Source organism: Hydra viridissima, unplaced genomic scaffold (assembly GCF_058129835.1).
Source record: "Hydra viridissima isolate aposymbiotic clone 2 unplaced genomic scaffold, HvirCarnegie_v1 scaffold_3, whole genome shotgun sequence".
NCBI classification, from domain to species: domain Eukaryota; kingdom Metazoa; phylum Cnidaria; class Hydrozoa; order Anthoathecata; family Hydridae; genus Hydra; species Hydra viridissima.
This window is the reverse complement of record NW_028324302.1, coordinates 11,291,851-11,316,222: the sequence shown is the minus strand read 5'-3', so window position 1 is coordinate 11,316,222 and position 24,372 is coordinate 11,291,851. Positions and strand designations below refer to the sequence as shown.

At 29.7% G+C, this 24,372-nt stretch overlaps 3 protein-coding genes across 9 annotated transcripts in view; 2 read left to right on the top strand and 1 right to left on the bottom strand.

Annotated features, from left to right (window-relative positions):
• The window catches only part of LOC149890990 (uncharacterized), a 198,628-nt gene that overhangs the window by 62,943 nt on the left and 111,313 nt on the right, over positions 1 to 24,372 (bottom strand). The gene's annotated exons all lie outside the window — the stretch shown is intronic.
• The window catches only part of LOC149890992 (uncharacterized), a 48,359-nt gene continuing 24,016 nt past the window's right edge, over positions 30 to 24,372 (top strand). Inside the window, exons 1-3 of one of the 5 annotated variants that reach the window (XM_090082137.1) lie at positions 38 to 656; positions 893 to 1,082; positions 1,554 to 1,745. In XM_090082137.1, coding sequence (XP_089938263.1) covers positions 465 to 656; positions 893 to 1,082; positions 1,554 to 1,720 — 549 coding nt within the window. In that variant the 5' untranslated portion in view covers positions 38 to 464 and the 3' untranslated portion in view covers positions 1,721 to 1,745. Of the gene's footprint in view, positions 657 to 892; positions 1,083 to 1,553; positions 1,746 to 24,372 lie in introns of those variants that run through there. The other 4 variants (XM_090082138.1, XM_090082141.1, XM_090082139.1 and 1 more) reach the window with 4 other exon arrangements.
• LOC149890995 (putative isocitrate dehydrogenase [NAD] subunit beta, mitochondrial) lies at positions 6,834 to 19,153 on the top strand. Of its 2 annotated transcripts, XM_090082398.1 has the most exons (13): positions 6,834 to 7,201; positions 8,832 to 8,894; positions 8,999 to 9,087; positions 11,474 to 11,515; positions 11,623 to 11,702; positions 11,808 to 11,871; positions 11,992 to 12,054; positions 14,832 to 14,901; positions 17,581 to 17,714; positions 17,861 to 18,110; positions 18,189 to 18,283; positions 18,840 to 18,900; positions 19,011 to 19,153. In XM_090082398.1, the coding sequence occupies exons 1-13, from the start codon at positions 7,145 to 7,147 to the stop codon at positions 19,092 to 19,094; spliced, it is 1,152 nt and encodes a 383-aa protein (XP_089938524.1). In that variant the 5' UTR covers positions 6,834 to 7,144; the 3' UTR covers positions 19,095 to 19,153. The 2 variants fall into 2 exon arrangements, with proteins under 2 accessions (XP_089938524.1, XP_089938525.1); XM_090082399.1 differs by lacking the exon at positions 11,474 to 11,515 and having other exon boundaries at positions 7,046 to 7,201.

The window sequence follows — 24,372 nt, the reverse complement described above, 5'->3', positions numbered from 1 at the left end:
GAAGTGCTATTATTTTCTGTCAGTAACTAAAAACGTATTGTTTTGAACTTAGTAATGTTGAGGAAAATGGTTCTGCCTTACACTGATATGACATATGTCAGTTTTAAATTTCTCAAATAATGTTAAATAATTTGTAAATTATTTTACCTCCATACTTTTTATTTTAATTTTACAGATGGTTTAATTTTTTAAATTTGAAGGCGTTTTTCTAAAAGGGTATTAGTAATGGTTTCGCAACTTTAAATTGTGGAAAACAGCCACCATAAATTAACAGACCGACCATAACCCGTATTACGGGTTGCTTTTTGCTAGTTTTAATAATTAGTCGCATGGTCTAAGTAAATATTTGAGTTCCATAACACCTTCATCTGTGTATGTCTTCAATTTAATAACTAGATTGTGTTTTTGAAACCAGTTTTCCAATAAGATTCAAATGCAATGAAATATTATTTAATTATTTATGTATGTTTATAGAGAAGTTGGCAGCTTTGGAGTTAAGATTAACAGAACTGGAGCAAAAAAATAATTTTTTAGAAGTTGAAAGTTTTTTGGATAATGATGACATTGTTGTTCCCCCTGGCCTTCCAATGGAAAGTAAGGAAGTTTTGGAGAGGCTTAACCTTATGCTACAGATGAAATCTGAGATGGCTCTCTATGTAATTTGAAATTATTTTTAATATTATGTTTCTAGCAGTCTACAGGTTGCGTTTAAACTAGTAACTATTATTTTATAAGATCAAAGATAAGTTTTTTTATAAGTCTTATAATTGTAATTTATCAAAGGTAATTTAATAATACCTTAGTTATATTATACCGCATTACATTTTCATTTACCTTTGAAAAAATAATTTAAATAAAAAAAGTTGTAATATATAGCATTATTTGTTTTTAGGTCGAATATCTGTGTTCTATTGGCAGTAAAGTTGAGCATCCAAAATACATACGATGTGTGTTGGGAGCCATGTTTTCCAAAAATTTTAGCGTTTTATGTAATCTAAACGGATCTTCAAGTAAGATGATAGCTACTGGAGTGGGCAAGATTAAGTTGCGATGTTATCATTTTGTGTTTAAGTGCTTACTATGTAAGTATTACTAGTTATGTAAATTTTTAGTCTATTAAAGTCAACCATATTTTTATATTTACAAAAATATGTTTACAACACTAAGAAAGAATACAATATGTTAGTACTTATGACAATTACCAGTGTTGTCATTAGTTGTGAATTTGTAAGATATTATGTTCTCCCTTGGTGACTTGAACTTATCAATGTCGTATTTTATTGTTAACTAGAGACATTAATTGCCAATGTAAACCATGATTTATTAGTATTCAACTATATGATTCTTAAAGAGCATATAGAAGTTTGTCTTGAACCGATAAGCTAATTGCTCTCGGTTATCATATGCACATATTTTTAAAACTGCTAACCAGTTAATGTAATTCTTAATTTGCAAAGTATACGTATAAGAGCTTAAAAATAACTTAAAAATAATTTATATTTAAACAAAAAATAAATTGAGTTTTTAAATTTATTTTCATTTTATTCTTTTAGCAACAGTAAGAATTCAGTATCTTAATTCCAAGGATAAAGATATTTACCCGATCGTTTCAAGATGGTTTCAGGGCGCAATTGATCAAGGAGATGGGCGAATAAATAGACAGATGAAAAGCAAGTTTATAAAAAATCAGTTGCAGTTAATCAATGAAAAGAATATTTAGTTATTATTTTCTTTTGCAAATTTATAAAAGCTTATTTATCTTAATTTTATTTATAATTCTAATTTTTTTAAATTATAATTAATAATTATCTAATAAATCGCCACGTTTTTAAATACTTGTGTTTTAAAATATTGTTTTTAATTAAAGCTGCCAATATTAGTTTCAAACCTTTAATAATATTAACTACAATAATAGAATATTTTTAGTTCTTTATTTGTAAATATTTTTCTTTAATGGTCTGGAAATAAAAGTGTAATGATAAAAAATTTGTTCTTTTTTTTGTATTCAACTAAGTTATCTATAAATAATACAATATTTTGTGTGGACAGTAGTACTGTTTGGTAAAATCTGATATACAAACAATCACTATTAGATAGAAAATTAAATATTAAAAAGCAAAGTTATACTTTGTTATTAAGCAATATTCAAAACATGATTTATAACTTTTGCACTTTCAATTTAAGCACAAAAGTGAATTTAAAAAATCGCGAAAAAAAATCATATAGTTGGGCCGGTAATGGTACCAACTGTTAGCCGACTGTTTTATTACTGTTGGGCCGTTAATGGCAAACAATTGTTTAAAAACAGTTGGCTAAGTGTTGGTAAAAGCGTTACGTTTTTTTCACGGTACCAACTAAATAGCCGACTGTTGGCCCAACTGTAGCTAATAGTTGGTTATTAGGATCGGGCCAACTACTTACCAACTGTTCGATGTTTACTGGGTAGTAACAGAAAATATTTATGTTTAGCGTATCATATAATATCAAGCCCTTTACAAAACAAAACTTCATAGCATTTTTTTTCACAAGTCTAAACTAGTTCCTTTTTTTTTAGGAAGTTCAATGAAAACTTATCAAAAATCGTTACGTGTGCATAAACCTGTTGACAAGTATATTGAATGCTCTGTAGGGCCAGGGTTTTATCTTCTATTTTTTAAAGAAGACAATCAATATGAAACATCAAACTCAATTCATAACTGCAACAAGAGTTTGTTGTTATCAATGATCTAATTGAGACATTTTTTCTATTTGAGACATATTTTTGACTTTAAGTAGTGTTTCTTTTAGTAGTTACAAAAACTTCTTGTGGATAACAGGTGGATACGATAAATATCTATTAAAAATTTTTATTTTTGATACAATTATTAACTGTTTTTGGATAACTGTAAATAAAATTTTCCTTTTTTTAAAATTAGTTTAATTGAAAAAGTTCAGAATTCAAACATGAATTTTTATTTTAAACATTTTTGTTTTTTAATAGCATTTACATTTTTTGATTTAAATAATATTAAATAAAGAAAAGATAACAAAAAGCTATTCAAAACTTCATAATTCCAAAATAAGGTTAAATAAGTTCTTTTATTATAAAATATATTTTATTACAATTATATCAAGTTACAATAATATTTTTAAATATTTCATTATAAATACAAGTATAAATACGAATAATAGACGAAGACAGTTGACAAGTTAAAAGATTTTCATACCTACAGTGATGTAGCAAGTTATTCGTTGGTCATGACCATTGTTCATTTTACTTTTTTAAAAGATAGGTAAACAATCTAACACTTTTTTTTTGTAATTTGTTAAAACTGGTTTTCAAATAACTGTCTACTGCAATTTTCACTTACATAAAATTTTTTAAAAAAAACAACCCTAACAATGTAATTATGTAATGTTTAAAACCCAAATAAAATGTGTTTGTGTGTGTGTGTGTGTGTATATATATATATATATATATATAAATATATATATATATATATATATACACACACACTTATATTTTTAATTTTTGTAGCTATCGAGAAATGATAATGAAACCTTTTCATCATTCTAAAATTATGGTTAGTTAAAAATGCATTTTTATTGGAAAATATATGTTATTAAGTTGTTGAATTACGTTAATATTTTTATAAATTTTGTTATAGATACAGTTATAGATACATAAAAGATCAAATCTTATGGGTGCAGTTATTCCACTGGCACCTGCGAAATTACCAAAAGAAATGACCATCGCTATTTATTGTATTTTTCTAAACGTTCTAGTTAAACAACCTAACACTTTATTATTTGTTATTTTTATTATTGTTTTATAAATAAGCGTCCTCGTTGTTTAGGCGAGTAGTTAAATTAGATTTGTAGGGTTATTTTTTCAAGAATTATCTATGTTTAAATAGAATTTGAAAAATAATTATTTTTACATTTTTACTTAAACACACATATTTCTTGAAAAATAACCCTGCTAATATAAATATGAAATCTTTAAAACTCAAATAATTCAATAAAACCTTAAATAAAAATATGAAATTAACTAAAAAAACTATTAATTAATCTATTAACTAAAACTATAGTTTTAGTTCATTGTTTAGTTAATAGTTATTTTAGTTAATTTCATATTAGGATTAGCAAGTTTTAGTAGGAAACTTAGTAGGATTAGCTGGTTTTAGTATACTAAAACTTTCTAATTCTACTAAGTTTCCTGCTAAAACTTGCTAATCCTACTTAGTTCCAAGTAAGTACTTACTAAGTTTTAGTAGGAAACTTATTAAGAACTTAACAGGATTAGCCGGTTTTTTTTTCTCGGGAAGTCAGGTAGAAGACGGGAGACAAGCGATGTGCTGTGTTACTCGTGTCAAGAGTATGGACACATCGAAAATGTGTCCAAAAAACGGAATGAGGGAGAAGACGTCTGCGCCAGTTCTCTCCCTAAACAATCAGTAATGGCGTTACCTACCATACTCTTGGATATAAACGGTGTATTTCAGGATGTGTTAATTGACTCAGGATGTACCTGCTGCATCATTTATAAAAAATGTGCGACAAAAATAACAAAGCGTGGTAACTGTAAATGGACAATAACAGCAGTGCGAAGGTGTTTGCCAAACTCGAATCACCGTGCCAAATGGAAATACAGTGTGTGTGGAAGCACTTTTGGTCGACTTCAAACGACTCGGTTTTTGTTTCATAATGGGTATGAATGGAATAGTGGCACTTGGTGGAGTATCAATTTCTGCAACGCGAGATATTTGTTTTATGAAAAAAAAAAAAAGAATCATGTTTACTTGGTCTAAAAAGCGATATGTCAAAAGATGTTCGCAAGACGAAAAGATCTGGAAGAAAAATCATCATACATTGATGAAATTCTTGTAAATGAAGACATCGTATCAGTTTGCAGTGTACTTGACCTTTTGGAAATGTAAGGACTACATTGTAAGCCGACGGTTCGTGTATCCGAAGAAGCAAGAGTTCTGGGGTTACAAGTTGGAATTGAAAATAAGAAGTTATTTTGGAAGAGAGACAACGATTTTGGTGAAGTTTCAAGTTCACTAATTTCAAAATCTTCTCTTTATGTGGAAAAATGACAGGGAATCTTCCAGTTTGTGGTTGGTTGCGTAGCTTCGTCAAATAGCTTCGTCATTTGTTAAAAGAACGGCAAACGCCCTAATGAAAACATGGGATGAGAAGATACAATGCAATTTTGTTGAAAAAATGGTGAACAATATGGTAAAAAGAACATTTAACAACGATCCTGCTAAAGGAGTTTGGAATGTTTATGGCAACGAGGCAACAGTGTGGGTGGACGCTAGTTCACTAGCGCTAGATGTGAGTGTCAAAGTTGATGGCAATATAATCGAAGACGCTTTTTGGTTAAGAAAAGATGATGTAACACATATAAACATGTCGGAACTCGATGCAGTAATCTAAGGGTCTGTGTATCGTTTCATCTCCATATCGTTATCATACCGGTATGATATCGGAATAAAAAAAAATGTCATCGGAATGATTACGGCGTAATACCGTCATAAAAATTTTAACCGGTATTGCAGTTAGTTTAAATCTCGGTATATATTGGAACTCTCGTCATTCCGATGATTTTTTTTCCACCCGATATTATATCAGAATGATAATGATATGGAAATGTAACGATACGCAGACCCTTACAGTAATCAAGGGACTAAATATGTGTCTCAATTGGAAGATGAATATCTTGCATGTTTGCACTGATTCGAAAGCAGTATTACATTGGGTCACCTATGCACTGACTGGAAAATCCAAATTGAAGACAAAAGCTTCAAACGAAATGCTGATTAGAAGACGGCTTCAGACAATTACGAATATTGTGGACGAAAACAAACTTAGAGTGGATATCAAATTAGTACCCTTAGAGTCTAACTTAGCCGATGTGCTTACTCGAGTGCCTGGTAGTTGGTTAAAAATGATCGATAAGCCCAATTAACTTGCTACATGTGGTTGAAAAATGTGTAGCCCGCCAATTAATTGATCCAAGTCCGATAAAGTGGCCGAGAGGGAAGATCGAAGTAAAAGGGACGTGGCAACGGATTGGTATGGGTATAACTCATTATGAGGGGCAACACTTTCTTACCCTGATTGACTGTGGGCCTTCACGATATACAATATGATGCCATCTTAAAGACCAAACTAGTGTATGTGTCATTCAGGAATTAGACGCAATCTTTTTTGAACGAGGTGGTCCAAACAAAATTCTGACAGATAATGATACAGCATTTCGAAGCACATTGTTTTCACAGTTTATGATCAAATGGAACGTTAAACTTCGCTTCAAGTGCGCTTACGTACCTTCAGGGAATGGAATTGCAGAACGATGCCATCGAACAGTAAAAAGAACGGTGAAGAGAGTTCCGTGCAGCATACCCGAGGCAGTTTAAGGTATAACGTCAGTCCTAAATATTATTGTAAGTCTTCTACAGCACCCGCATATAAATTATACCAATACGAAATTAGAGTTAGAGGAATTGACGAAGATAAAAACGCCCATGATCCCTCTAAGAAGATCACCAACAAGTTTAAACTCGGCAATAAAGTATGGGTAAAGCCCCATGATAACCGATGCGACTCTCAATACAAGATTGGAAGAATTACAGGAATCATTTCGGAGGAAACGGTAGAAGTGGACAATGTGTGCCGACACATACTCGGCCTAAGACTCGTCAGAGTTGATAAAGAATCGAATGAGAATCTAGTGGGAGTGTAATTATAGCGTTACTTGAGAATAATTGTGTGCGTAAAAAGATATCTGTGAATGCCAAGGAAATTAATTTGTATATAAACTGTGTTGAATTTTATATAGATACATCGGCGTTTTCGCATAACTATAAACGTTCTTTTTTATGAGAAACTACACATAGGAAGCAACAATACTTAGTATATCCAACCTGAAGTAAGAAAATAGCCACTTTCAGGTCACTGCAGATTGATAATTGGTGTTGATTGTAGTTAAGATGCAGAAGTTCTTTTGATGAATGATTTTAAAAGAAAGGTTTTTCATCCACTTACTATACTTAACCTCCATCCATAAATGCGTGCGCAATCACAAATAAAACATTAAAGTAAGCGAAGTGAATCACAAAAAGTCGTTTGCCAGAAGCACCTAAAAGGCTAATTAATGGCTAATCTATCGTTCATTCGAAGAAATGTTTTGAAAACAAACCTTTTTTGCAAGGTATAAAAAAGCTATTTATCCGTAATTCAGTTGTTTATTGGTTTTCTAAAAAAAAAAAAAAATGTTAAAATAAGCTCAAATCATTTGATATATATTTCTTACGTTTAAATTGATGTTCACAAGTTTGCACTATTACTTCTCTAAAATGTTAATCTACTAAAGTAAAGTTTGAATTATTATTTGGACATTGTTTTCTATATTTAAAATCCTATTTTTCGATAAACTTTACAAATTAATAAATTATTACAAACTCTAAAAAATAGTTCTTTTAAAGTCTATAAAAATAATTTTAGTATTGTAGATGAGTTATCAGTGAGTCAGTGAGTTATTTGATGATCAAGAGTTGTAATTCTAACTATTATTTTGAAGATACCTTTCATAACTGTTATTGTGAACAACTTAAAAGTAGCTTATCTGCATGTTTTCTTGATATACCACCCTCCAGTTTTTCGGTCAAAAAAATGACTAAGTTTAAGATCCATATTTCTAAGTAGATCAGTAGGCTAGACAAAGCTGACCAGGAATCAAATTTTTATTATTGCACATGCAAATTTTTTGCAGAAAAACAATCAAAACAAAACATCACATTTAGGTTGTAACTTGAATATGATGTTTTGTATTGTTAACCTATAATAGTTAAATTGGATGCAAAAGTATAGAAAATTTAAAGAAAACATTTTAAATGAAGTTATTATTTCTAAATTATGATAGTAAATTCAAACAGAGAAAATTATCTGTAAAGCATTGTTATTTTTATAAACATCAAGTCACAAATTAAAGAGAGTGATAATTATTCCTAACTTTTTTAATTTTGGTTATTGTGTGTGTAAGTGTTTGTGTATAAAGTTTTCCAAATTCAATAAATAGTTTTTATGCATAATTCTTTAATTTATAATTTCAGTTTCTAAATATTTTTTTTTATTTTGCCAAAAAGCAAAAAAGATTTTACAAAAACTCTAAAGAAAACATTTTGTTACTTTGTTCATGTTTTAATTTGCCTTTTTGATTCTTATTTAGTTAGTTAATAAATTAAAATTCCAAATTGGGAATTGTCTAATTAAACATAAGAGATCTGAACTGAAGATTTCCTATTATAGAAGTTTGAGCTTTTTTCATTCTTCTTTACTAATGGAAAAACTAAACACTGATGCTTACTTTTCTTCATTGTCATTCATGTAAAAGAAACACAATTTTTAATATCTTTTTAAAATTTTTTTTTTAATGCACAAATATCTTTTTGCAACCAAATATCTTTCTCAAAAATAAGAATTCTAAGTACCATTTTAAATTACTTTTTTTTTACGTTTGCCAGTCTCAAGTGTCTGATGAGAAAAAAAGTAAACCACAGTCATGAAAAAATAACTGTGACATTTTTTAATCTAATCATAGATAGAAAAAGCAACAAAATCAAATTTAGAGATTTGGAAGACATTAAAACACTATCTCTACGATTTGTCTGAAATAAAACTAGGCTGTTTTAATTCTAGTACAATATTTGTGGTTATAATAGTATTATATTTTGCTCTTTACCCAACAGAAAAACTGTTTTGTTTATTTATGAAAATCAAATCATTTTGATGAAATTTGGCAACAATAAATTTTAAATAAAGATTTCTTTTGGCATACATAGCATCACACTGCTCAAGTGTCAAATGTATCTGCAGCAGGAAGTATACGCTCTTTTGATGATCCAGTGAGTTTTGTTTTGAATGCTTGCTTTTGAAGACATTTTTTTGCTAGTTTAACTCAAGCTCTTTTGTTTTTATCAAAATATTTTTGAATATGATATTTTTTGAGATTGAAGGAGCTGAACGAAAGACTGTTACTCTTATACCAGGTGATGGTGTTGGACCTGAAATAACTGCAGCTGTAAAGCATGTTTTTAGGTATTCTGGTAGATTTGTGTTGTAATATTATGTAAAGAATATGTACATATTTTGTACATAATATTGCCCTTCCCCCCTCTTTGATGAGGAGGGGGTAAAGGAATATACAAAATATGTTTTTTTAAATGATTTTATTTTGTTATATTCACTTTTATGATATATTGTATAATAAGGATTATAAATTACCAGTTTTGCACCTTTGATATAAAATGGTAAGAATCAAGTGTTTAAATAATGTAATGTTTGAATTTTTTTTCAAAATAAATTAACTTTATTTTACAGAATCATTGATTATTTCTTCATATTTCTTTACAATTATATTAAATAATTACTTTAAACAATTAATAGTTAAAATAGAATCAAAAACAAAAACTTTTAAATAATGTGTTGAATTTAAAAAACATACTCATAATAAAATTTTAAACTAAACTTTTCATATCAAACAAATTTTCATTCAAAAGGGCATTGAATTTAACCACTATCCCTACGCGTACCCATATTTTACTGATAATTATCTTTTGATTATAATTAAAAAAACCATTACACTTAGTTTCTTCTTTCAATAAGGTTTTTCAAAACAAAAAGATTTAATTATTATTATTAATTTAATTTTTCAATAATTTAATCTAATTACTTAATATTATTTAAATTTAAAAACTGTTTTTTGATGCACTCTTGTCATATTGACAGTTCGTGATCAAGTTACATACAAGTTCAAAATAACACAAGTTATGCAACCTATATTATTTAATTGTAAATTAATAAAATTCATTCTTTGTCAAATTTACAAAATAAGACTTTTTTTTATTTGCTGTAAAAATTTATATATTTTTAAAATAAGATATATAGATAGCAAACCTTGCCTATTTAGGTATAAAAAGATAATTAGGAATGGTCACTTTAGATCGTGATCAAAATTGTGATTGATTTTCAAAGGTCTAAGACTACCTTTGAAGTTTTCCAATGTTGTATGGTATGGTTACTACATATGTATACAGCAATACTGACTTCATTTTTAAAGAAATATTTGCTTAGATCTCCTTCAGGTGTTATTCAGTACCAAACAATATATTTAAGTTGGTAAAATATTTGCGCTAAAGATTTTGAGGTTTAACAACAATAGTCAATCTAAAGCTTCTTGATGCAAGTTTAGAAACAAATAGGTTTTGTATTATTTCTGATAATTCTACTTTTATTATCTTATCAGTGAAAGAATAAGAAACATATGTTAATAAATATAATATATAGAAGAAGTAATTAAAAGAAAGTTACACTTTGTAATAATTACTCTTGTACTAAAGTGTTTTCTATTTGGTTAAAGTTTTGTTTCTCTGTAGAACAAAAGTAAGATGCATTATATAAAAAATTTAACACATAGTTACAGCAACTAGGCAAATAGTTGTACTTAATTGCTTAATCCATTTGTTTTACTCTGCCCATATATGTTCGTTATAAAAATTTTCTGTTTATCACACTTCAATTTTGCCAACTAAATTTATGGTGTTTTTAAACAAAAGTTAGATTAGTATAATAAAATGGAATCTTGTGGATTTGGAAAAGCTTTAGATGATCACTGTTATCAAAGTGGCTTTTGCACTGAAACAAGGTTTAATAGATTTTAGTAAATTAGAAAAATATTTGACACAATATCTATATTTGGAAATCTAGCTTGCTTAAGACCATGTCAAATGAAGACATTTAGGCTATCACTATGTCATCCTCACAAGCGTGTTTAAATGAAAGTATTTATACTAAAGATGTTGTGATGTTTTTAAGAGACAGAAAAAGGAAGGTTAAATTTATTTTGGGAATCTTGCGTATCTTTCATTATTGTTCTTTTTTTCTCTGATTTCTAATAGTTTCTACATCTTTATTCATTGATAAAGTTGAATCTTTAGCAAAATCCATAGCTGGTGGAATTACCTCTTTCCTCTGGATTGTTAACAATACTTTCCAAGCAGCTTAGATTTCATCAATTTTCATTAGTTTTAAATTTTTAAAAAGAGGTACTCACTAATCATTCAATTTTCCAAGACACAAGAAAAATGTCTAGCTGAATCTCAATTTTTTTTGAAAATGACCCAACCTAATGTATGTATGCATGTAAAATGTTAAATTGATAATAGTTTTATTTATACAAATACTTTATTTAAATAGACGGGTTTGGATAAGCTTTTTGACATTATTAATAGGCTTCAGGTTTTGTAAAAGGTAGATGCTTTTACAACACTACTAATGTTTAGAATATTTTCTCCACTTTCATGGCATGCTGTAAATTTTTCTAGTTACATATTATATGCATAAATGTGTAAACTTGCATGAATTTATTGTCTTAGTTGTTTTGTCTTTCAAATGAAATTCTATTAAGGAACTTTTTTTAAATTAGTTCCATTGGAGTACCAGTAGATTGGGATATTGTTTATGCAAGGTAAATGGTTAGTTATATATGAAAGCATTTTAATTGATTCCCCATATATTGTTAAAGATTGTATTTTGTTTGTTTTATATTGGATTTTTTATATTCTTTAAATTAAGTGATATAGGATCCTATGGAGAAGAAACAGCATTAAAAAGTGTCATTGATTCAGTGAGAAGAACAGGAGTAGGACTTAAGGGTATGTTGATTAGGAATTTGAGTGGATTAAACTTATAATTTAAACATTAAAAAATTGTTGCTTTCATTATATACACTTTTTTAATTTAGTTTATTTACTTTGTAGGTATTTTAGCAACTCCCACTAGTATCGGAGTACAACGTCATTTGTCATTAAATCAGCAATTAAAGTAATATAACAAATGTTATTTTATTTATATTTATAAATCAATAAGTCTACTTTTAGAGAAAAAAACAACAACCCTTTTTATGCTAAATAAGTAAATTTTTTTTTTAAAAAAAAACTTCAGGTTAAAGCTAGACCTTTTTGCAAATGTTGTTCATTGTAAATCAATGGCAGGTTTACCAACAAGGTTAGATATTTATTTTGTAATTTTTGCTTGAAAAATCATATATATATTTTTTTGCCCAATGTGGACCCAAATTAAAATTTTACCATTTAGCTAGCCACATGCTCTAAAAATACTAAAACTATTTTTATATAGTACTAAGAAAAAATGTTAACTTTAATTTGTATTTTAGAAATCAACGCTTTTAATTAAGCTTTAAAATCTACATTTCCTAATGTAGACATCCCAACTTCCTAAAGTAGGCTCTGAATTCATGTAATGTAGAAATTAACATTCTTAAATTGGACACCTAATGAGCATTTGATAGCAATTTTATGATAGAAAATTTATGCGCCACTGCAAATTACAGGTCATACAGGGTGCAGCAGCGATTCGCAAACTTTTTAGAACATTTTTCAAAATGAGTTTTTAAAGTACTAAAAAATTGTTTTCATGGAATATTAATAAGAGAAAAGTTGAAGATAAATACTTTTCTCACCTTAACATTCAATTAGGTTTCCTTTTTTTTGATTACTGCCTCAAGTCTAGGGCAGAAGGACTGGCAGGTGTTTATTATACAGTCCCTTGACAATGATTTGAGAAAACATTAACTGTTGACAAAGGCTTTTTAGCTGATTCAGAAGTTTCTTTGATCGCTCCAATTGTAAAGTTTTTAGTCTTTCTGTCAAAAGTTGACATGAAGGTTGGGCCATACTGACTTTTCCAAGTGTTTTTAGAATTCTTCTGACTGTCCACTCATCAATATTGAACAATTTTGCCGTCTTTCTAATGGATACAATAGAATTCTTTTCAACATGCCTTTTAAGCTATTCTGTAATCTTTCTATAAAGTTTTTTGTTCACTGGAGATAGCATTTTGGCTCTCTCATCACTGTCAGGTTTTTTCACTTTGTAAAATGTAGTTTTAGACACTCCAGAAACACTAATCACTTCACGTACAGTGTAAACCCGCGTGAATCAAATTTAAAGCTTCGGTTCTTTTGGCTTCCATTGTAAAACTTTTAACTAAAATGTTCTAAGATGGTCATTGAACAAAACCAAATCCACTGAATTCATTTGAACAAAACCAAAACATTGTCATTGAACAAAACCAAAACCAATCAACAAAATCAAATTGTGGAAGTATTTTATTTACATCACAAAACCTAGCCAAAAATTAGTTTGCGAATCGCTGCCGCACCGTGTATGTTAATCAGCAATAAAGTTTTTTATTGCAGAATAAATTGTAAATTCATTTTAACAGTGGAAAAAAAAAAAGATTAAAAATCAAGAGCAAATTTTAAAGATTTTTTCATTAATTTTTCAGATGTTGAGCTCTCACTGTTAAAATTTATAGTTGCTTTATGTTATCCTAAATTCTAAAATGAGCTAATATTTTAGAGTTTTCTTTTGTAAATCTTTTTGCAGCTTTTACTTTGTTCAACTTACACTTTTAGCTATTGGTTTCAGGCCTTGTATTGCTAGATAAATTTCACATTTCATAAAAGAATGAGACTGGTTTTTGGCGGTACATTCTAAATTTTCAAAAAAATCAAACTAAATGGAAAATTAAAATAATCTGTTGAATGAAAGAAAACCTTTTTAAAATCAAAAATAAGTTTTAAAACTAAAATTACATTTGTTTTTTAATAGAGAGGAAGCAATCAATAAGATATATAAATGTCTATTGACAGGATTTGTTTTAGAATCTCAAACCAATTCAGTATATTATTATTATTATTATTATTATTATTATTATTATTATTATTATTATTATTATTATTATTATTATTATTATTATTATTATTATTATTATTATTATTGTTATTGTTATTATTATTGTTATTATTATTATTGTTATTATTATTATTATTATTATTACTATTATTATTATTATTATTATTGTTGTTATTATTATTATTATTATTATTATTATTATTATTATTATTATTATTATTATTATTATTATTGTTATTATTATTATTATTATTATTATTATTATTATTATTATTATTATTATTATTATTATTATTATTATTATTATTATTTTATTATTATTATTATCATTATTATTACCATTATTATTATCATTATTATTATTATTAATATTATTATTATTATTATTATTATTATTATTATTATTATTATTATTATTATTATTATTATTATTATTATTATTGTTATTATTATTATTGTTATTATTATTATTATTATTATTATTATTATTATTATTATTATTATTATTATTATTATTATTATTATTATTATTATTATTATTATTACTATTATTTTATTATTATTATTATTATCATTATTATTACCATTATTATTATCATTATTATTATTATTAACATTATTATTATTATTATCATTATTATTATTATTACTATTATCATTTTGAAAGTTTTGCTATTTACATAAAACTTTCATTTAATATATTGCTGTCAGTTATTTGTTTATTTGTTAGATAAAAAGATGTTTTATTTGTAACTGAAATAATTACTTATTAGTAAAAGGTTTAGTAAAATTCTTTTTAATGTTTAAAAGTTTTAGCCTTATAAATTTTTAATAAATTTATAATTAAGTTGAAGTTTCAAATTTCTATATTAAGTTCCTTTTTCTATTGCTTAACACAGTGATCAGGTTCTTTTAAAGTAATTTTTTCTGTTATATAGAAGCCCACTACAATTCACAATGGTGTTATTACTTTATGTAATGGTGTTTCTTTCACAATTTTTCTTTCAGAATGGTGTTGATATTTCTTGCAATTTTACTCTTTTTAATAGCAGTATTTTTACTTAGACATAAAAATGTAGATATTGTTATCATACGTGAACAGACTGAAGGAGAGTATACTAGCTTAGAACATGAGGTGCGTGTATATTAAGTCTTAAGTAAAACATTTCTTTTAAATAATTATATTAAATGGCTTCCCTTTTTAATACAATTATTGTGTTGGTGCATAACTACTGCAGCTTTTTCTCAACAAATTTTATTCAACAGAAATGATAAAAATATTTAACAAAGACATGTTTAAATGATTATTTCTGGGGGTAGTCACCATTCACTTCAAGAACTGCTTCCCATTTGCTTGGCAATTGATAGATTCCATGGGTGAAGAAGTCACAATTCTTGGAGGTGAACCACAATTTAATATCAGCCACTTGTCACCCAAATCGTCATATATTTTGTTCCTTTGCCAATTTTTCAACAAGTGATCGATGTTGTAGTCTGTAGGAGATTCAGTCTGTAAATATGGCAGGCATGGGAGCAGATCTCATCCTTTATTGGCATACAATGATACAATGTTCAATATGAGGAAAGGCGTTATTGTAGTGGAAGATGATATAGTTCTTTTTTTGTGGTCATTTCGCCTTGATTGTAGCGTAAAGGTGATCAAGTTGAGCTAGATAGATGTCATTGTTAATGTTGAACTTCCTCTTTCCATTTCTTATCAGGTATTCTCTATTGTGGTCATTCATCCCCATCATTAAACCAATAAAAAATGCCATTCGATATGATTTCCCAGTGGATGATTCTGCTCTTTCCCATCAGACACATTACATAGCCTTCTTACAGTGAACGTCTTGGAATTTCTTAGGGCGAAATGCCTCACTATATGCAAACCTTCTTTCTTTGATGTTTTTGAGACAACAGGTGATCATTAAGTGATCAACATTGAAGTCTTCAACCAGCGTTCTTGTTTTCAAGTTTTCATCTTCTTAGATTGCTGCCAGAAGTACCTGATGGTCAAAATCCGATGGCCAACCTCTTCCTTCTTCATTTGCAAGGTTTGTGTAGCCCATTTTGAACCTCTTGAATCATCTTTCAATTTGACTTTTGCTGATTGTTCCCTTGCCAAAAGGTTTATTGAGATTGTGAAATGTTTATGCCGCCTTCCAACTTTTCTCAAATTGTTAGAGCATAATATGGTGAATATGAAGATATGATCTTCAGCGTGCATTTTTGTTACTGAAAGAGAGAAGATTATTTTTACAATAAAATAATAAACAAAACTCCAATTTTTTCAAGAATAAAATGGCGCAAAGAAAAGCTGGAATAATTATGCACTAACCCATTACTTTGCTAAATAATTTATTGAAATCAGCCAATTAAAGTTGATTATAATTGAACCTGTCAGTTCGTCTGTTAATTTAAACTTTTCAAGATCAAATCTGATATTTTTTTTTTTTTTTTGATTGATTTTCACTTTGCTAGGATATGCAGGAGTATTAGTTGATGGTAAGGGCGGCCTAGATGATCTGGATATTTTTGTTTGTATAATCTGTGTATAATTTTCACATAGAGATTTTCATCTAAATAATAAGATGATGCATCTTTATTATAATAGTGCACATATTTAACAGGAAATGACTTGATATGCTCTCATACTTTAGTTAATGTATCAACAGGCAATGCATTGCACCGTGATCTCTTAGATTCACCTCTGTGATTTATGGACCAATCATTTCTTTTTAAGAAAACACATAGACATCTAACTTGTTTCATAGAAATTCCATGCATACTGCAAAAAACCTTCTTGCAAAATTTCTTTCTAACACCATTTATCTTAATGTAATATAAAGGTAAATTCTTTTTTTTAGGTTTTAAGATCTAGGATGTTTTCTCTGTATATCTTTCTTTTCAGTTAATGACTGTGAGTAAGCAAATAAATTTTACAAAATTTATTTGCTTGTCTAAGGCATTTTTGCTATCAAATTTGTTAACAAACTGTGTAATACTTTTCATAACATCTTTAGATATAAGCTCCATACATTTTAAATTACATCTTGAGGTAATAATATAAGAGTTATACTATTACTTCAAGGTAATGATTTACTACCAATTATTGGTGGTAAAAAATCATGAGTAAATCAACAAAATAATAACCTGCAAGAAGCTCCTGTATGTCTTGGTACCACATCATTCCCTTTGTGGTTTTTAAGAGCTTCAGCAATTTTAGCTTTTTTTAATATAGTATATTTTCTTATTTTTCACTGTTAGTTACACCAGAAGCTTGCAGTTCTCCATTTTCATAACTGATAAAGTGATATCACATCTGACAGCATGTGAAAAGGGCATGACTCATGTAAAAAGGGCAAGTCAATGACTGGTGCTTTTTTCAAACAGACTTTAATTTTCAAACAGACTTTAATTTTCATTTGCCTTAAAAGTTGACTTGTGGTATATGATGATGTACCTTTTTCAAATGAAATTTGTAAAACACTTCAATAAGTAAAATGGCTCAAAAAAGTGAAATTCAAAAAAAGTGTGACTTGTGCCCTTTTCGAAATGACAGGTTCAATTGTACTTAAAAAATTATTATCAGCAATAGTTGCTATTTTTTTTAATGCTTACAGAAACTTTATTATTCCCAAGTTTTCTTTTTTAATCCTTTTTTTTTTTTAGGTAATATTATTGACATCTTTGTAATAGTTTATAATCTCTTTATGCCTATAGAAATCAATTGTAATCAATATAATTACTAACAGATAGTAGTTTGTTATTTCATATATATTTCCTCTTTCAAAGTTTTTTATCCACCTTTTAGAGTGTGCCTGGAGTAGTTGAAATGATAAAAGTGATTACACGAGCAAAATCAGAACGAGTTGCAAAGTTTGCATTTGATTATGCCATGAAGCATAAAAGAAAGAAAGTCGTTTGCGTACATAAAGCCAATATCATGTATGTAATTATTTGTCAAATAACTGTTGTCTTTCAAATTATAACTTTGTAAATAATATTTTTTTATATTCATAAAAATATGAAAAACATTTTTTGTTGGTTGTTTTTTGTTTTTGATTTCACACTTAAAATATTTTATCTTGCAGGAAACTTGGTGATGGTTTGTTTTTTGAATCGTGCAAACAAATATCCAAAATGTATCCAAAAATACAGTTTGATGGTATGATTATAGATAACGCTTGTATGCAACTTGTTTCAAAGCCACAACAGTTTGATGTGATGGTAATGCCAAACTTATATGGCTCAATTGTTAATAACGTTGGAGCTGGACTTGTTGGTGGAGCAGGAGTAGTATGCGGAAAAAGTTTTGGTCGAGAATTTGCCATGTTTGAACCAGTAATTTTATGTTTTTTAAAGTTATTTTTAAAAGTGTTTTTGCTCTGTATTTTACTTTAAAAATAAAGCTTCTCTTAGGGTGCGCGACACACTTATGCTCAGAGGGCAGGACTTAATGTAGCTAATCCAACAGCAATGTTGTTTGCAGCTTGTGATATGCTGGAACATATACAGTAAATGTCTTACTTGAATATCATTTGTATAATCAGGAAGTTTTGAAAATTGAGCAAGCATTTATTAGCTTCGTACAAACTGTGCAAAGAGATTGAACCCTCTTTGCATTGTGTTTATTGCGCAGATAATGTAAGAAACTTAACTGCGTAAATTTATTTTAGAAACTTAAAGAAACTGTTTCTTGAATAAAAATAAAGAAATTTTATTTATGGAAAAACATTAAAATTAAAAAGTCAATATTGCTTTAATTTGTTCTTAAACTAAATTTTTTTAAAATAGCTAAAACTAAATAATTAAGAAATAAATATCTAAGGCAAATTAAACAATACAAGCGATTCTACAAATTTTTAACTTAATAAAATTGAAAAATACTTTAAAAGATATTTTTATAAAGAACGAAAAAAGTTTTGTAAATATAAAATTTACAAAAATTTTCCGCTCTTTTTTAAAACTTCCTCGGTTTAATAAATTTAATTGTGTTAAGATAATTATCATGAAATGAATGGAAAAAAAAAACGTTCGTGGATCATGTTTAAAATATTTGACAACATTCAGTTTTAGAAAGCATGCTCGAATTATCCGTGATGCTGTTTTTAAAACCATAAATGAAAGAAAGGTATTTTATATTTTTGTTAAAACGGCATTGCATATAGAGTTTTAGTTGTTGTTGTAAAGCGATGTATTTTTGAAATCTAGTATTATCTAGTAAAATTTTTAATAATCTAGTACTTAACAATGGATATGGGAGGAAGTTGTAGCACGGCTGTATTCACCAATCGTATTATACAAAATGTTGCACATGATGTATAAATCATATTCAAATATATTTATTGTATATTATTGTTCATTAAAAAAAAATTTTCTGTTAATTTAGTTTTTTTTTTCATTGAGTCGATAATATTAATGCATAAAAACTTGTTTTTGATAAATTAAAATTGACTTTTTGCATCTTTATCATGGTTCCGTTTATAAAGATTTCTTGCGTCATAATTCCGCTTAAAAACACTGCTCCCAGATAGGGGGTTTAGGTTGAAGGTGAAGGTACCTGGATTTTTTCTTCACAGAACTATCAGGTGGATATAGTAGATTAACGCTAAACAAAAATTAAAATCGTAGCCGTTCCTAAATTAAGAATTGGATGATTTTTTTTTTTTAATAGTGATAATATTTTTACCGTCATAACCTTGTTGTCTACGGTGCTACAGATAGCTTAAATAGACCCTATGGAGTAGAAGTAATCTTACAATTTAAAATTACAATGATAATGTATAAATATAGGATCGGCGGAACAGGCGGAGCTTAGGGGTCTTCAGCCCCCTCACTTTTAAAAAACCTTGGGAGCTTTGGTATTTAAAGTTCCTCCTCCCCCACCCTTTAACTTTTAAGTCTGTTATTTCAAAATGTTATATCTTGATAGAAGCAAATGACGCCAAATGTAAAAAAAGATGATAAATCAACAAGAAACCACTGCAAAATTAATATTATTTTTAAATAATTCCAATTATATGTTAACAGTTGTGTTACCATTTAACAACATTTTAACCTGTAGGGTTAAGATTTTATTGAAGCGATTAAAATTATTTTAATGAAAGTTTAATAAAAATAATTTTATCACCATCCCCCTGTATTATTTCGTTCCACCACCCCTGTATAAATGTATTATTTTTGTAAAATTTTGGAATCAAATTTTGATATTAAATTTAAAATGCTAAGAAAAAAATTTTTTTTTAATGAATTTAAATCCAAACAATAGATAAAAATATTTTTAATAGTTTAAAAATATACTATTATATTTGTTTCATCAAAAATTTTCATATCTTTAACACAAATTTAAAAAAAAGAGACTAAAAGACGTTAGTAGTAGGGAAATGCCGATTCTGGCTTATTTTCATTTTTTGTAAATATCTTTTATGTGAGCATGGGTTCTGGCTCATTTTTATTTCGAGCATAATGTAACCATGAATATTTTTTTTGCCTGTTACTTTTTTTGCGTGTCACTTTTTTTGGCTGAGGGTACTCACCTTTTTTCAGAAGAACTTCCAATAATTGATCAAGTTAAGTTTGTTTTTGTGGGCGTAGGTGTTGATTCCATTTTCTAAAATCACTCTTTTATCGTCGTCGGAGCTGAGTGCGACTTTTTTGATTTCTTCAGTGTAAATTTCATGTAAATGGGATCGGATGACGTTCATTTTCCTGAGCTGCTCATTTTTACTTTTCAGTTTTTGTAATCATCGTGTGTGATGTATTTTTGGACAACATTTTTCTTGACCCCTTTGCATCTTTTGTGTTCTTTTTCGTGGAGACCGACAAATTCTTCAATTTGTTTTCCTGCGGTTTCGTCTTTAAAAATGTCAATGACCTTTTTATTGGTACCTGCTTTGAAACCGACGCTTTGAATGGCAGGATGATTTTTATCAAATTCGCTCGTGTCAAATTTGTTTTCCACATCATCAGCAATGTCTATGTAAAAATCGTCCGTTTTGATTTCATAAATCAACGAGTCGGTGTCGGTCATCAACAACTTTGCTTCATCGGAGTATTTGTTCCTGATGTAATCGTAGTGGAATTCAAACATTAAAGTTTTGCTCAAATCCAAGATGCACATTCCTAAATAAATGGGTTTGTTGTAAATGAGCTTTGTTTTTTTCATGTGCACGGCGATTAATTTTTCATCGAAAATGGTGCGACTTTCGTAATTGGGCTTGGAGGCTAATTTCTCAGCTTCTTCCCTTTTCGTCACCAGTCTCACGTCCACATGATTTTTAATGTTTTCCATGGTTTTTCCAAACACTGAATTATTCATTAGTTTGAAAAAGTCCTTTTCAAAGTCGTTGGTGGCTTGAGTTTTTAAATGGATCTTGAGATCGATGTATTTTTTCAGCCAATCTCTTTCCTCAAATTTGATTCCTCTGTGCACTTTTGAAATTTTAAACCCCAATCGCTCGTACAATTTGAGGTTTTCATAATGAACGACATAATTCTTTTTGTCGTTCAAGTTTGGAACAAGCTTGTCCACTTTGTTTATGGTCATTCTTTCAGGCGCCAGCGGGTAATCGTTGTGCTCGTTATGAAGACTTTTAAGGTTATCCAAATCGACTTCTAATATGCACGGCATTGATTTCCAATGGGAGAGCTCGTCTTTGCTCATCCATTCAAATCCGTGAGTGGGAAGAGGTTTGCTCATGGCCCATCCGTACAAATTGTTGGCGTCCAAGTACTGGATGAATGGCGACTTTTTGCTTGGATCAAACGAATTTCCCATGTATTTATTGTTTGAAGTTCCAAATCGGTTCGATATCATGCTGATTTCTCCTCTGATTCCTTTCTTGATCATCAGCAGCATGTCGTAATTGCTCATAAGCTCCAAATTGATTTTTGTTATTTTAAGCGCGGCGTCCCATGCTAATCCGGGAGACGTGCAATACCAAGCAGGGTCGAGCTTGTAATTTTTCATGCAGACGTCTCTAAAATTTTTAAAGACATCCGCCAGCATCAGCACGTCAGAGACGTTGTACAAATCGTGGTAATCTCTGAACGTTTCGCAGTGAAATTCATCCCAAACCGTTTTGGCGTGTGAATAATTTTCATCGCTTATTCCATCGTCGTTGAGTTTGGAGAAGAACGACTCTTTGGGAGGCAATTGTGTTTAAGAAAACTTTTCGATCGAGTCCATCTAATCGTAAGGGTAAACGCCTTTTCTGAGCAACAGATCAAACTGCTTGCCGGAAAAATATTTGGCAATGTTTTTGAATTGGTATTTGGTTAGATTTTTGGATAAACTGTCCAAACTGGAGGCCATGAATCTGAAACTGTCAATAAATCTTAATTCTTGTTTTACTTCTTTGAGATTTCCCTCTTTTTCATACTCTCCCACTTTGATTTCTTTTGAAAAGCTGACACACGTTTGCAGAGTTGAAATTCTTTTTATCCTCTTTGGTCATGACCATATTTTTTTAAAACTTAATCTTGTTGCAAATCTCTGTAATGTCTTTTTCGAGCATCTGCACAAATAATGGCGACGTCGTCCGTTTCGCTTGATGCCGTAAACGTCACCGGCCTTCCTTCATAAATGGTTTCGTCGAAGCATTTGATGAAGTAGCAAAATGAGCTCGGAGTGTGCTTTTGGTACTGCTTGGTGTAATACTGACTTGGATCGCACTTATCAAGATCGCACGTGCTGATCGGAGTGATGAAACTTTCAAAGTCAGCATAAACCACAAACGGAACTCTCATCGATCTTCCTTTGTTGGTAAATTGCATGAACGACATTTTTTTAAGGAAGTTCGATTCTAACAGAGCTGTGATCTTGACAGTAAGTCAAATGCTTGGAAAGCGCCTCCTCGCTGTTCATCCCTTGCAAGTAATTTCTGCAATAATATGTTTTGTGCTGATGTGAGGAGGTTTGCGATGATAACAATCGACTCTTTAATCAAGCAATAATGGTTCGTCTTATCGTTTGAAATGAGCAGCAATTCGATAAGATGCTTTCGATCCAAACATTTTGATATCCTCAAAGGATAAGGGGATTTTTCTCATCCAAAGACATTGACGCTAATGTCTGGATTGTTTTTTTCAAACTTTTTGATTTGAGGGAGTGTGACTGGAAATTCAATTCCTTTCCAATTCAACTCTTTTGACTTTTCTTTGAGCTCTTTATCGATTCTCTCACAGTTTTTTCTTTTATGTTCAGCGCCCTGGTGATGCACCATTTAAAGCATTTATTGTCATCAGTGTTTTTCATGTTGATGATTGCCTTTTTGCTCGCCAGAAACGGGTCGAGATCGATATGTTACGAAGCGCTGAGGGGATTGTAATTAATCATGTAATCAATGTCTATTTTCAAAATGGCAGACACTTTCCAATTCGATCACTCATTGCTTTATTTGACCATGTTTTTTAGGATTTCTTCTTTCGCTCCGTCATACAATTCTCCCAAATCCGTAGCCTCCAGCACAATTCCATATTTGGATGGAAAGGGGACAGTGCAAATTGTTTCCTCTCCAGTGGCAATGCTCACACGCGTCATCTCGCACGTCAAAACAAGGTTCACTTTTTTATTTCTGTTTTTGCTCATGACTTTCACCACTCCATATTTTGCAGAGTCTAAAAAGGCGGAGGCGTCATGATGATTTCCTTCGACTTGATGCGAAAATTGCTTGGTGACATGTCTCAGCGCATGATTGGTCAATGTAAAAAGAATGGGAGGTTTGTTGAATACAATCGATTTGAGAGACTTTATTCTTTTTTCGACTCCGTCTCTTACATCGTTCACTGTTTTCTTCACAGCCTCTGGAACGTATGGATCAATCGATTTAAGCACATGGTTGAAACTGTTGACGACATCATTTCTTACAGCCGTCGTCAACCTTGAAAATAAACCAGGAGCCAACACAGGCGACGAATCTGGAACAGGCTCGTCAAGGATGTGACGTGATGACGCTGTAACAGGAGCGATTACAGGATTTTGCAAGTGAACCGGTTTTGGCATGAGAGCTGGTTTCCACATGAGAGGTCTTGGACGGTTTCGGAGCAATGACAGGTTTCACAACGACAAGTCTAGGAGCAGGCACCGGTCTTTGAACAATCGGACGCGGAGCAGGCACCGGTCTCACAACAACTGGTCTCGGAGCAGGAATCGGTCTCAGAGCTTTCACGAGCTCGTCCTTTCGCATCTTGGAATAATTTTTCAATCTTTGGCTATTTCTCGCAATTCTTTCACCGTTTTGTTTTCCATTTTTATTAGTGAAAGAAATTTATTTAAGTCAAATCATTTTTAAATTTTCAAAAAGAGAATTTAAAAAATCATCATTTCGTCATTTTCAGAATTTTCGACTTTATATCCATTATCCACCTTTCCATCTCGATTTTCAAAGTATTGCTAGCTGCGTCCCGTCGCTTTTCTCGTTTTTTAAGCGGATTTGTACACGATCACCTCGCCCGTTTCAACATGAGTCAGTCTCAAACTCAAAGGATTATTTCTGATAAATTTTAATCTTTCATACTTGGGATCGATTTCTATTTTTTTCTTTTTTTTTTCATATATTCTCGGTCTTCCCGCAGGTCTCACTTCCTTCATATTTTCCAAAAG